Source organism: Dipodomys spectabilis, unplaced genomic scaffold (assembly GCF_019054845.1).
Source record: "Dipodomys spectabilis isolate Male_0828 unplaced genomic scaffold, ASM1905484v1 ptg000089l, whole genome shotgun sequence".
NCBI lineage: Eukaryota > Metazoa > Chordata > Mammalia > Rodentia > Heteromyidae > Dipodomys > Dipodomys spectabilis.
The window spans coordinates 14,153,689-14,168,728 of NW_024870766.1; the positions used below are offsets into that span (position 1 = coordinate 14,153,689).

General features: G+C 37.3%; 1 protein-coding gene and 1 pseudogene across 1 annotated transcript in view; both read left to right on the forward strand.

Annotated features, from left to right (window-relative positions):
* The window catches only part of Magi2 (membrane associated guanylate kinase, WW and PDZ domain containing 2), a 1,359,346-nt gene that overhangs the window by 1,019,259 nt on the left and 325,047 nt on the right, over nt 1–15,040 (forward strand). The window contains exon 7 of the mRNA XM_042684528.1: nt 1,765–1,822. Coding sequence (XP_042540462.1) covers nt 1,765–1,822 — 58 coding nt within the window. The remainder of the gene's footprint in view (nt 1–1,764; nt 1,823–15,040) is intronic.
* LOC122111977 lies at nt 7,688–7,783 on the forward strand (annotated as a pseudogene).

Genomic DNA, 15,040 nt, shown 5'->3' on the forward strand with positions numbered 1-15,040 from the left:
CCAAACCAGAGAAGTTCTGAATCCCTAAACCTATATATCCTCAAAGCTTTTGGATGAACGATGAATCTGCATTTAACAAAGTAGTACTGAAGAGCAAAGCCATTCACATGTTTCCTATGAGGCTTTACATTAATGCTCTTTTTTAAAGGAGAAGCTGGACGTCTGATAACATATATAAAAAAGTGGAAAAAGATGTAGACCCTGTAGTCCAAAATTCTTTGAGAATTTATCATTACTAAATTATTAGGAAAATAATAAAAGATTAATGCTATGTGTCTACAACAGGTGATACATATGGATAAAACTAGACAACCTCCAATGAATTTTTTGGAGGACTGTAGAATTATACAAACTTAGGAATAGCAGATTACCACTACAAGCTTAAACTGGTATGATGTGGTAACATCCATTTACATTGAAAGATATCCTTGATATTTTGTCAAGGAGACATATCAGGTTTAAAAATTAATATGCATCATCAGATGCATTTCTTTATAAGTTATTTGCATTAACATAGAAAATAATGGAAATACATTCACCAAAATGGTAATGTCTGGATGGTAGAACTAATTCTGATTTCCTTTTGATTACTATGATTCTTTTTTATACTAGCATGTCTAACTATTATATTAATGACACTGCTAAATATTACTGTACTATTTAAGCATGTCAATATCATGTCTTAGTTTTGAAATTATATATATATGAAATTGCTATCTATCAAAAGAAATATTACATTCTTCATCTTTATTAAAGTTACTTAGAAGAGGCTTCGTGCAGCTATTTGCTGGGATTTCACTCCTGTAATCCTAGCTAACAGGAGGCTGAGATCCAGAGGATTGCAGTTGGAAGCCAGCCTGGAAAGAAAAATCTGGAAAACTCAACCTCTATAATAAACAGCACAAAACTAGACTAGAGGTGTGTGACTCAAGTGGTAGAGCACCACTTGAGCAGGCAAGCCCAGCAAGCATGAGGTTTTTAAATTCAAACTCTAGTAGTGGCAAATATACAAAAATATAAAGGCTGGGTGTGTACAAAAATAGTATCAAGAGGCAAAGCATAGCTTTCAAATGACGTCTTCATGCCAATAGTACAATTTATAGTATTGTTGACGTTTTCAGTGTGTTTGCGTATTAAAATTAACCATGGAAAATTGGAGACATGAACCATATTGTTAAGGAAATCATGCTTAGAACTTCAGACTTTAAAATATGCCCAGTGAGTATAAACTGGCAACATTCAAATTCTGACCCACATGGAGTAAACAGCATGCTAACCAGCTCCAATAGTAGAGGATCAATTGGGAATTTATACTGTCTTTGTTTCAGTCATCTGAAACAATTTGCAATCCTCAGAAATATATTTTGAAAATGTGATTTTTATCCTGAAATGCTCCTTTAGCAAAACAAATAAGTAAGAGGGCCGTATGCACTTTTGGGAAAGCAATTTGCCTTCTGGGTTGCACAGAATGGTGATAACGTGATGATAAGCCACCCTACTGCTTGGCGTGGGTAAAATAGCTAGACCCAGCAGTCGATCTGCAGAGGAGACAGCTCGGCGTCTTAACTGCCAATTTTCAAATCACTGCTTCTTCCACTTCCTACAAGATGCATCTGAAATTTGGTGCTAACTCGGAATGTTTTATTCTGCCTTGGTAGACCATTTCTGCAATCCATGAACAATTAAATTATATTAGTTTTTTATGAGGAAATTGTGATATCTGTGCTTTATTTACTGAAAGAAATAACTCTTTTTATTTTGCAGAGCTTCCGTATGGCTGGGAAAAAATCGATGATCCCATATATGGCACTTATTATGTCGAGTAAGTCTCTAAGTGTGACATCCACTTGTTATTAAGATGTCATGAAATTGTGTTAGTATTTCATTCATTGAGCATGTGTGGCTAATGGCCCCTTTAATTCACTTTTCCTCCTACTTCGAAGTATCCACAGAGACTCCAGCCGGACTAGCTAGCAGTTTCTCAATTCTCCAGCTGGCTGATTTGTCATTCCTTCCCTTTCTAAACACCAACTGGAAAAGTGGGTTTCACACTGTCCTTTAAATGAGTAATAATTAAAGAAGCTGAAGTGAATACCTTTCATTTTGCAATCAAAATGTTAGGGGCTGATTGCTTGTGCAAAAGAGAAATTCCATTAAAACAGATTTCAAAGTCAATTAAATGAATCAGTCACACTTTCCAGTTGAATGATAAAATAAAATTCAGACATTTTTCTCTTTTAAGGATTTCATTTCAAATCAATAGTGTTCTTTCAGTAGATTGGATTTCATTCTATTACTTATTGGAAGAAGAATTGCATTAATATACCTTACAGTATGAACTACCCACATCTATGCATTCTTTAGAGTACAGAACAAGGAATGAACTATATATGCATATATTTATTAGGAAAATAAAATATTATTCATAATTTTCCAAAGTGGAATGTGAGTTGGGTGCTGGTGGTTCACTCATGTAATCCTAGTTACTTAGGAGGATGAGATCTGAGAATTGTAGTTCAAAACCAGCCTGGACAGAAAAGTCCTTGAGACTCTTATCTTCCATTAACCGGCAGAGAGCTCTATGTAGAACTGTCACTCAAGTCTTAGATCATCAGCCTTGAACAAAAAATAGCCAAAGTGTGAAGGTGTAGGTTCAAGTCTCCATACTAGCACCAAAAAAAAAGTTTAAAATGATTTATTTTTACAGAACTATCTTTTCTGATAGAGAATGTTCTACTATTATCTACTGTGTTTCTTTAGTTATTTGGCAAAATAACAAAGCCTACATATTCCTATGGGAAACACATTATCCAAAGAATGCTAAATTGTAAAATTAACGGCTTTTACCTCATTTGTCAAGATTTAACTCTGCTCTAAATACATTCTGTTTAAGAGTAATAATATAGGTGGTTAGGGGTTGTAGATTAGAGGCTATTTTTTTTCTTTCTTTCTTTTTTTTATTGTGAAAATACCATACAGAGGGGTTACAATTACATGGGCAAGATAATGAGTACATTTCTTATCAAGCATTGTTGCCTTCTCCTTTGTTTCCCCTTCCCATCTCTATCTCCCTCATCCCCCCACCCCCCTACCAAAGTTGTAAAGTTCATTTTTCCACATAACGATTTGTTCATCCCATTTTTTACTAAACTTTTTGCAACAATATCTAAACAGCTATTGACTTGTATTAGATGTCAAGCTCTTCTTTGCAGTGGAAATGTACAGTTCAGTTAGACCTACATACTCCCCACCCTTGAGCATCTCCTGAATGAGCAATCCTTTGACCTCCTGTGATCCTTTGACCTAATGCTTTCATTTGGGGAAGCATCAATTTTGCTCCCACAGTCCATCATTTCCAGATTCATTGTCAAGGTGACCTTGGCTCATTTGCCATATGCAACCTTCCAGCATATCATCCAGTCCTTCTTGTGAGGTGCATACTCCATAGGTACAAAAGATAAATATACAGATGTATCTCTAATTGCAAACATGAAGGAGAAGCAACTCTAAGGAGTTATAAATTCTTTGAGCCCCACTAAATTTCTAATCTATTAGGACCCCTGCATTTTAATTGATATAAATAAATTATGAGTATTATAAATACTCACGAATTTTAATCATAATGTACTTGTAATTCCCAAATAAATTTAACAGTCAATGCAATAATCCTAACATTCTTTCACCTTGAAGTGCTGGGTATCAAGCCCACGGCATTATACATGCCAGATAAACAATCCACCACTGAGCATGCCCCCACCTCTTCTTGCTTAACTGAATCACTTAATCACCTGTCTTATGCCTAAATCTAAGACACTGAGCCTAAGCTAATTGTATAAGACATTTCTGTACAAGAAAATAGAAGTGAGGTCTGTGGCATACCGGATGTCCTCTTCATACATGGCCTCTCAGAATAAGTGAATAAAAGCCTTTCCCTTCATCCAGATGTTGGCAAACTCCATAAAGATTCAAATGTTTTAGGCAGCCACAAGGCCTCTACTCAGCTCTATCTTTATAGTTTGAAATACGCCATGGGCAATACTTATCTGCATGGATAAGGCTAGTTTCTAAGAAGCCTTGTTTAGAAAAGCAGTCAGCTGACCAAATTTTGTCTGCAAGTCACACTGCTGATCCCTGTCCCGTTATAATTCTTCAGATTGTCATTTCATATCCTCAGCTCCTTTCTTTTTTTAATTTCATTTTATTGTCAAGGTGATATACAGAAAGTTAGAGTTACATATGTAAGTTAGTGAGTACATTTATTGTCAAACATATTATCCCCTCCCTCAGCTTCTTTCAAACTGAACTCCAAAGAAGCAGAAACTTTATTTAACTCAAACCTGTTTTCTCTGCACCCACACAACAGAAAATCTGAGTTCTGCTTGCTTCCGTCTTCAAGGACCTGTTACTGTAGACCTCAATCATGAATTATTGAATGGCACATTGACTAGCGCCCTAAAAGTACATTGTGTTTTTTATATTTGTATGTTGAATCATTGTCTTTGTATTTGTTTAAAATATACTTCTTTTTACACTTCTCCCCTTCATTTTTTAGGTAGCATAATCATTGTCAGAACAATTTTCAGAATTCAGTCATGTTCGTGTAATTAGATCAGAAGACTATATCTCATAGTTGTAGATTCGAGTGATTGTGAGGCCATATATACAAATTATTGAGAGTCAAAATAGTTTAACTCCCTTCTTGTTGTCTCTACTAATATCAATAATTAGATGTCTGAGCATAAGAGGGTGAGCAGAACAGTGAGATAAACACACTTATAACTCGATAATACAGATAAAATGTCAAGTAAAATCCTATCCTAGTATTACTCAGAAACATTTTTGATAAATTGTCAATGGAATTGATACTTGATTTATTCTATATAATGCATGCATCAATTTAATGAATATCTTCCACTAGAGCAAAGACAATTTGTCAAATATTTTAGTAAAAATACACTTACTGACCTAATTTCTTTCAGCTGTGCATGTCATATTCATTGTACCTATTATCTATTGGTTCTTTCTACTTGTTATCTATTGGTTCTGAATAGTAATTTTGTTTACAGAAGTTATATAAGTACAAGTATAATCAGGTAGTCATTATTTTTAGTCTATAGGCTGTTTGTTGGAGATAAAGGCTACTTAATTTTTTTTCTGATGCATTTGGTTGGGTTTCAACTTTTTTCCCCTAATTTCTAATAGATTGTTATACAGAAAAGATAGATTTCTGATCTAAGTTAAGTAAGTATAACAACTTTTCTATCAGAAATATAAGCTACACACTTCCTACCATAAGCTGTTAGGCATATCATCATGATAATGTTAATACCAACATCTTAAGAAGTCATATTTAAGATTTTAATATTACTAATTAATTTTAGCTGGGTGTTGATAGGTCACTCTTATGCTAGCTACTATGGAAACTGAGAGCAGAAGGACCATAATTTAAGGACAGCCTGAACAAAAACTTTGTGAGACCCTATCTTAAACTTAACTAGCAATACCAGGACTGGAGGCATAACTGACATGGTAGAGTTACAGTCTAGCAAGCTTAAGGTACTAAGTTCAAACCCCAATGCCACCATTTCATTTAAAAAGCAGGTCTATCTTTATTATATCTCTGCAGTCCAGAAAACATTGATTCACCAATGTTACTTGTGACAATAGTGACTTCTCTGTAAAACTGTCATTTTTATGTTTAATTATATACCCACTTATTCAATTAGAGATATCAGTAACAAACTATAAAAAAAAAATTCTACATTTCTTAGCAGTAGCAAAAACAACAGCAACAACAAAACTCCCTCAATGTATGGACACCACAGGGCCACTTAAGCAGTTAACCACTCTCCAACAGACAGAGCCCTCAGAGCAGAGTAAAACCAGTACTGTGCTTCAGACTCCTCAACCAGACATTTTCCTATCAGCCACACACAGGCAGATATGAATTCAAGTCATCAGTAGCAGAAGAGGTTGTTTACATAGCTGGAAACTGAGCAGATCTTGACCACAACAACTAACTTTATCTACTGTGCATCTATACTGTCCCCTCCAATATCACTTTTAAAATTGAAGGGATAATACATTCAAAACCAGAAAATATCATCATCATCATCATTAACCTCTACATACCCAAATAGTTGATATTTATTGATTGTTTAGGATGTATCATGGGTTAGGTTGAATATTCACTTGTCTTTGGGACATATATTATCCTCTACAGTGACAATAAAGTAAATCATCTTAAATTCACAGATGAGGAAATTCATGCTGCCCACACTGCCCTAGCAGATGAGCTCCTGGGCTAAGTATATGACCACAAGGTCCAGGCCCTCCACCGCAACGGCACTAGGCAATGCATTTGGGAGCAAGACCTGAAAGCAGAGACATTCTAATTGTGTGGCCCTTAGCAAGAGGACGTGAGCACCCTTTTGGAGCAGCTGATGCATCTCTACATACATAACCGCACTGCTCTGTGTTTTATAGGACCTCAAACCCCATTCATCATCCTTTTTTTTTTTCATTTCCTGTGAGAGCCAGTCATATAGAGTGAGGTTTACTTTATGTAGCAGCAGAACCAATTCAGTCCAATTTTTCTTGACAGACACCAAATCCATGCTTGGGTAGCAATTACCAGTGTATTAAGAAGTCCGAAAGCTACTAACTGGAAATGTAACTGTCACCGTTCTTAAAGAAAGGGAAAAAAATTAATGCAAAAATGTGCAAAATGTAGAGTTGAACAGCTGTGATTTTTGTACAAATGTGGCTTTTCTCTTCTCTTTTGTGAAATTATGTCTGCTGGGGTACATTTTGCTTTCAATGGCAGCTACACAATTTGCTTAACTAGCTAGTCCAGAAGACAATTTCCTGGGACAGGCTTCATGCTAAGCTGCCTCTTCTGGAACCGAAAGAGAAGTACAGTGTAAAACTATTGTCACAACCATAGTGGAGACTGGCAGATGTGATTTTCATGTAAGGGTTTTACAAGGTTTTTCACGTGGTATCACACAGCTGCTACTATAAAACATTACTGTGTGCGATTGTAGGAAGTATGGAAAATGCTGCATAATATCTTCAATGTAATATTTAGTGGCAAAAGCAAAATTGCATTCATTTCCTGGCTAATGGTGAGTATCTGTGATGATGTAGCAAGTTGGAAAGTGGTTAGAGAGAATTTTATCTCACATCCTGTCATAAGATTAGTTCTTCTTTCTTTCATGCTATTGAGTAGGTTTTTTTTTTGTTTTTTTTTTTTTAATTTTCAAAGGAATACAAACTTTCCTAACTTAAGAACTTTTTTGTGGTCGCACACATGCAAAACATCTCCAATTAGAACTACTTGTAAGAAGCCAGGAATGGTGTTACATACCTATAATTGCAGCTACTAAAGAGACAGAGGTAGGAGGATCACAGTCATGAATGACCCAACCAAAAGTGTGATACCCTGTAATAAAAACAAACTATAGCACAAAAGACTGTGATTTGGCTCAAATAGTAGGGTGCTTATCTAGAAAGTGACAGGGCTCTGAGTTCAGACTCCAATAATACCAATCAATAAACAAACAAACATAAGAATACCCTTTTTAAAATTTTATTTTATTGTAAAGATGCTGTACAGAGGGTTACAGCTACATGAGCATTGCTACCCCTCCCTTGCTGTTCTCCCACTATCCCTTCCCTCCCCCACCTCTCCCACATATACTAAAATAGGAACAATACAGAGAAGACTAGCAGGGCCCCTGCACAAGAATAAAACTTTTTAAAACTAGCTCTTTAGTTCTATGCTGCAATTTAATTTTTCAAAGGATGGAAGTTTCACTCTTTAAAAACCAGAATACTAGTCTGTGTTTTTAAACAGCACAGAGAAATCCTCTCTTCTACTGAAGCATGTACCTAACAGGAGATGCTAGTGAGTTACTCAGTGAATTTCTCTCTGACAAGAGTTCTATAGCTCACAGGCAGCATTTGGAAATATCAATTACTATTACTTAGTGAACTGAGCTGTGAGATCTTGGGGAGGCAGGTTATGGAGCAAGAAGAGGGGAAGGAAGCAAAAGAGGAGAAAACACTGGAATGGTGGGGAGAAGAGGAATGTTTTTCTTGTGCTTACTGCATGCCAATAATAATTCTAAGTGCCTTACACATTTCTAAATGAGGAACCCCTGTGGAGTCTGTATTAAAGAGAATCTTTAAAGAAGGAATTCCATTCTAGAACTAAGAAGCTGAGAAGCATGGCGCTGGTGGCTCACATCTGTAATCCTAGCTACTTAGGAGGCTGAGATCTGAGGCTAGGATTCAAAGCAAGCTTGGGCAGGCAGGAAAGTCTGTGAGACACTTACCTCCATTTAATCACAAGAAAAGCTGGAAGTGGTGCTGTAGGTCAAATATAGAGTGCAAACCTTTAGTAAAAGGAGCTTAAGGACAGTGCTCAGGCCCAGAGTTCAAGGCCCAGGACCAGCAAAAGAAGAAGGAGGAGGAGGAGGGGGGGGGGGGAGTGGGGGAGGAGGGGGAGGAGGGGGGGGAGGGGGAGGAGGGGGAAGGGGAGGGGGAGGGGGGAGGAGGGGGGAGGGGGAGGAGGAGGAGGGGGAGGAGGAGGGGGAGGAGAAGGGGGAGGGGAGGAGGAGGAGGAGAAGGAGGGGGAGAAGGAGGGGGAGGGGGAGGGGGAGGAGGAGGAGGAGGAGGAGCAGCAGCAGCAGCAGCAGCTGAGGTACTAAGTTTACAAGTACTAAATTATAGAGATAGAGTTGCAACCAGATATGAATAAGCAGCTTCAGATTATTACAAATTTGTATTTAATACCTAAGTCCAGTTTACAATAAGTGTTCAACAAAGGTTTTTTGTAGTCTTGTATTTCTCAGTACTTCCTTTTGTCATTACTTAGTCTTTCAGCTTTTTCATGATTACAGTGTACTCTAAATAATTCTAAGGCCAACTTTGACTTGGAGAGAAATATGTAGTATAATCTCCTGTCTAGAATGTACACCCTAACTAAGGATGGAGTTCATTAAGAATCACTGAGAATTTCATACACCATTGTATTGGGAGGAAGGATAGAAGAATTGTAAGATGGTTTGTGTGACTGTCAAATTGTTCAAGGTTCCAGGGTAATTGGTAAGGAGGTATATTGCCATGATCATGATGACATGTGTCATCATTATAGCTGGGATATGTACTCTGTGATAACAGTAGTGTAGCATTAGGTAAGTGCTGTTTCAGGCTTTTAATGTATTGCTACCTTCATTATCCCAGATGACAACTAGCACATTTACAAATAAGGAAAACAAATCTCTGGGGAGGAGCTCATTCTGTCCAGAAAGGCCAAAGCTATGCCTACACCATGTGGAACAACACAGGCTTCTCAAAAGTCAGCAGTGATTGCATGATGTAAGCTTGTTCAATTGTTATACTGTGCAAGGTATTTTCCTGAATGAACAAATCAATACACTTCAGTTTAGAGTTGAACAAAGGGGCAAGGATAGGAGACAAAGAGGACAATGTGGAATGGAGAGAAAAGAGGAGAAAGAGCCTTAACTAAAACTATAATCCTTCCTTTCTTCCTTCTCTCTTTTCTATCCTTCCTTCCTTTTCTTCTTCCATCCCTTTCTCCCTCCTTTCCTTTCTATCTCTCTCCCTCCTTCCCTTCTTTTTCACTAGCTACTTACTTACCTTTTTACTTCTCTCCAGCTGAATCATGCCAATTTTATTTCAACCTGAAGAAAGCTCCTGGGACAGGAGCCCCTAAAATACCCACAGTAAATTGGCGAGGATCTCATAATCCCACACACATTGTTTATACTCCATTGGCATTTCTGACCATATATAGTTGAGCCCGCTTCCATCTTCTGCACTGCCCATTTTTGTTGTGTAAATCTCAGCTGGCTATTGATTCACTTTCCTAATACTTCCTTTCAGCAGCAGATCAATTGAAAGGCTTATGTTTCCCTTGCAAGCCAGAGTCCCTCAAACATATTTATGCTATGATCTTTTAAAACAATATGAAATCTCCTATCCGATCTCAGAGCCATTACCATCCCATCATACTTGCAAGCCAGTCATCGACCCCTTATGTGAACTTGGTGATCACCTTTTATGGTATGAGATCTTCATCGCCTACTTGTTCTCACATGGTCAGCATTTGCTCTTTGTCTTGCCTCCCACCCCACTCCAAGCGTATTTTGAACTGAGGAGAAGAAAATTTGATTCTGTAATTAAATACAATTTTGTTAGCAAGTGTTTGATCTCACAAGCTACTTAACAAACCATCTGATTCCAAATAAAGAATGTTTTAGGCATCCAGAGGCTTAAATAGTTTAAACTGCAGAAAGACTTCATCAATAACAATGAATTGTTTTCCTTGATGTCAGAGTTACACAACAAATAGAATTTTCCACAAATACTATTCCTAATTCTAATAAATTGGATTTCATTATGAACTCACTAGTAAAAAGCAAAGAAATTCTCTTATGAGAATATGTTTATAAACAAAGATGATTAGAAAATAACCACTTTTTTGTGTTTTTTTCTTTTTTGTTTTTGTTCATTTGTTTGTCTTTAAGAATTTTAATGGGAGTAATAAGTTAAATCAAACCCTGGTTTAAACACTCGTAGAGAGAATAAGCATAGAAAAACAGCACCCTAGCAATGTGCCAACACTAAAGATATCTAGAGAGGGAAAACTGCTGAGGGCAGTAGTGTGTTATACAAAATCTCCCAGCTCTTGTCACCCCTGGGTTGGGATTGGCCACCATTGAAGACATCCTTATGTTGTGCAAATGGCTTGGTAAGGAAGATGGGGAGTCGATTTGGAAGCTGTTGCCCCAGGAAGCTTCAGGCCACCTATGGTTTGGTACTCCTGTGAAGTGGTACTCCTGTATACAGAGGTGTAAGAGGCCCACAGGGAACACTGTCCCTTCCCTAACCTAGGTAGTTTATAGCTAGGTGACCCCAGAAAGATGCCACCAGCATCTTTCTCTGAACAATAGGCCTCTCACCAAGGCAATGTTACATAATAATTCTATTATTTCTGTAAAACAGCTCTTCTAGCTCACTAACTCTCCCCTCTCCACATTCACAGAACTAAGTTTCTTGTGCATGAACTGCAGGTTGTCTTGGGCTAACAGTCTGTATGTATCATGACCTACTTTGGAGTCATTTCTTAGAGATTAAGTTCTAAAGTTAGCCCATGAAATGAAAATTGCACGTCGTCAAGTGTATCCTCAAATTCCACAGGATTTTCTTCAATAGTGTCAGAGACTCACATGCTGAAAAAAAACAGCACCTGTTTTTTTCTTTTTCCTTTGATGTTGGAAACACGCTTTTTGTGGAATTGAAGTTCTTGGCTAGTATTTGGGTCTCTTAGATCTCTCATAGATATGTAACTGGAAAGGCATTGTATGTAGAAAGAGGCCAACATTGTCAGGGCTTAAGGGACTTAGTAAAACCAAAGAAGCAGCATATTGATGTCGTGTCTAGAACAAGCTATAATTGAATAAAACAGATGCTGGTTTCACCCCTGCTACGTAAAGCATAATAACATCCACCCCACATGAAATCTATAATTTATCTCTCCCTTAATATGCCAATAATGTTTTTCAAAACTCCTTGTATGTGTCATAGATCATGATGTTGGAAATTGTCTTTTTGCATCTATGGTTTTGAATTTACAGGTTAGTACCAAGTTACATTTCACCTCCCTGGCTTTTGCCTAGTAAATGAGAGGTTTAAATTACTTGATTGCTAAGGCCTCTTGAAGTTCAAAGAATATTCACTGCACCTTGTGCTAACATGGATAAGCTTGTCCATTTTCCTATATTAATCCTTATTATTTTCTCATTACAGCTACTGATCAAAGAATATTTAAAACTCGAAAGCTGTTTGCTTTTACTTTCTACTTTTTTGCTACATATTCACATGCTACTATTCCTTTCCTTTAATGATTATTAACAATCCCATCATAAAAGCATCATAGAATGAACACCTCTCCAAATTGCAAGGCTGTTATAATAGAATCTTTCTGTCAGGCCATGAGTTGAAGGGCACAAAGGGCACAAAGATGATGAATGCATTTATAAACAAAAAGTCAGAGTTAAAACCATATTCATACTTATCAGAGAAGAATTTTTTTTTAATTTTTTATTATAAAGATACTATACAGAGGGTTACATTTACATGAGTAAGGTAATGAGTACACTTCCTATTGAGCATTGTTACCCCTTCCATTGTTTTCCCCCTACTATCCCTTCCCTCCCTACCTTCCCTGAGGTTCTTTTTTTTTTTTAATTGTGATTAAGTGATTACATAATTTCCCAAATTTCATAGTATTGTGGAATAATGATGCTCATTTAAAGTCACAAGCTCATTCTAACTTTCCTGGAGCAAATTGTCTATCACAGTCTATAACATATAACGGTGTACACATATATACCATACATGTGATCAGCAGCATGGGGATATTTAGTAGTGGTTCGACCAAATGAGTGGAAGTTCTTTGTTTCTTAAGTCCTGTTAATTTTGTCGTATCACCTAACATTTTGGATTTCATATCCACTTATCAGAGAGACCATGTACCGTTTGCAGAGAAGAATATTTTTGAAGGGAACATTATTTTCCATTTTTAACAATAAAATGTAGCATTGTTAAATATTATCTATTAGTTGTGATTAACAGATAACTTTATATTTAACTAGATAAAAATCATACTACAAGAGACTTATCTCATGGTATAATAAAAATGGATAAATTATAAATATTTATCATCAAATTTTATGTTCAGATGGACCTCAGAATTGTTAAGAAAAAAAATTCTGGGGGCTGGGAAGGTGGCTCACTAGTAGAGCACTTGCCTTGCATGCCTGAGGCCCTGGGTTCGATTCCCCAGCACCACATAAGCAAAAAGAAAAAAGCCAGACGTGGCGCTGTGGCTCAAGTTGCAGAGCGCTAGCCTTGATCTGAATCACTGAGGTACAGCGCCCAGGCCCAGAGTTCAAGCCCTACGACTGGACCCAAAAAATAAAAAATTCTGTTATGGGATTGTAAATACTAAAGGCTAAAGAATGGCTCTTACTGTGATAAAACAGTAGTTCACTAAATTTTGCATAGATTTAGTATAGAAACAGCTAATTTGATGTTTGATTTCAGAAAGTTTTTTAAAGCACTACTTGTTGCTATTGCCTCACAATCAAAGAACTCCATTCTAGTTTCCTTTAAGGAAATACATATAGAGGTTGACAAGTTCTCTCCAATCTATTCTTACTTTGTTTTCTCCAGATTTAGTGAGACATATCCAGACACTAAATATATTTCAGATAGACTAAACGATAGGATTTTTTTTCCTGTAGCATTGCTTAGTAATGTAGTTTGTGCATGGACTTCTATGGTAGTTATATCTTTAATGGACTCCTTCTTTGTAACTATTAGGCAACCCAGAGAAAAATAGTAAAGTTGGTATAGTAGTAGTAGTTGTTGTCATCGTTGTCATCGTCGTCATTGTCATCATCATTGTTAAGGACAGGATCTTGCTACGTCCCCAGGCTGGACTCATCATCTTTGTTAAGGACAGGATCTTGCTACGTCCCCAGGCTGGACTCATCATCTTTGTTAAGGACAGGATCTTGCTACGTCCCCAGGCTGGACTCAAACGTTTCATCCTTTTGCCTTCGCCTCCTGAGTGCTGAGTTTGCAGGACTGCAATACTGCCCTGAGCTAATAGTTACCATTTTGAATCATTTGGTATGTGTAGGGAATCTCGTAAGACTTATTTAATCATGATTATCATTCTTTCTGAGAAACACTGTAATATCTATTTATAAACAGAGGACTGGGAGCTCTTTTTTTATAGAAATGTACCATTTTATTACAAAAAGTCACAAAAATGAAAATAGTATCTCAAAAAGGAAGCTAGACTACCAACAGTCCATAATTAAGTTAGACTTAACTGCAGCCCCAAAGTATTCTAAATATACAAAAATCAGCTGAAGATAACAACATTAAACATTTTCATGTGTTTTACCTGTTTGTTTCTCTAAACAGTTCTATGAAGTGCACTTGTAATCCAAAGCTTCAGGGAAATCTCTAAAAGGTGGCAAGTGGTATTCTTCAGAGAAAACCTAATGATGCCTTACTCGATGGTTTATTCTTAAAAAGGAGAGAGAACTATGAGCCAGTGACTCATTCCTATAATCCTTGTACTTGGGAGATTGAGATATGAGGCTTGTGGTTCAAAGTCAGCCCAGGTAGGCAAATCCCTAAGACTTATATCTCCAATTAATCACCAGAAGCAGAGCTGTGGTTCAAGTGCTGGTGCATTGGCCTTGAGCAAAAAGAGCTCAGGGACACTTCAAATAATAACTAAGACTCTTAATCTGCTTCCACTTGGGTGAGACACAGGAAGTAAGCAAGATTGAGGATGATGCTGTGGTTCTCCTGCATCTTCATCATTCCTCACAGCCCAGGGCCTACTGGTGCGTGTAGCACATGTGGATGGGATGTCTGCCTCTCTATACATGGGAATGTTAGGAAGAGTTCTCATCAGTCCTCAAGCCTCCACCCCATTACTGTGCAAAGAATCCTGTGCTGAGTATGTGACATGTCCTCCTCATTGGGTCAACAGACCTCACCAAAACTGAACATTTAGCTGGGCACTGGTGGCTCACACCTATAATCTTAGCTACTCAGGAGGCTGAGATCTGAGGATCAAGGTTCAAAGCCAGCTAGGGCAGAAATGTCTGTGAGATTCTTATTTCCAATAAACTACCAGAAAACAGAAGTGGTGCTGTGACTCAAGTGGTAGAGTACTAGCCTTGAGCTGAAGAGTGGAGGGACAGTGCCCAGGCCCAAAGTTCAAGCCCCACAACCAACCAAAAAAAAAAAAAAATCTTTTAAAGACATAGCTCAGTTATTGTTTTCTACCCACAGTCTTCACATACAATGTACATCTTATTCAGAAAAGGACATGACAGAATAACTTTATATTAGCATTGCCAGAGATATGGTCCATACTCAACTTCTACAGTTGATAAGAACAAAGTTCAGGAAATTAATG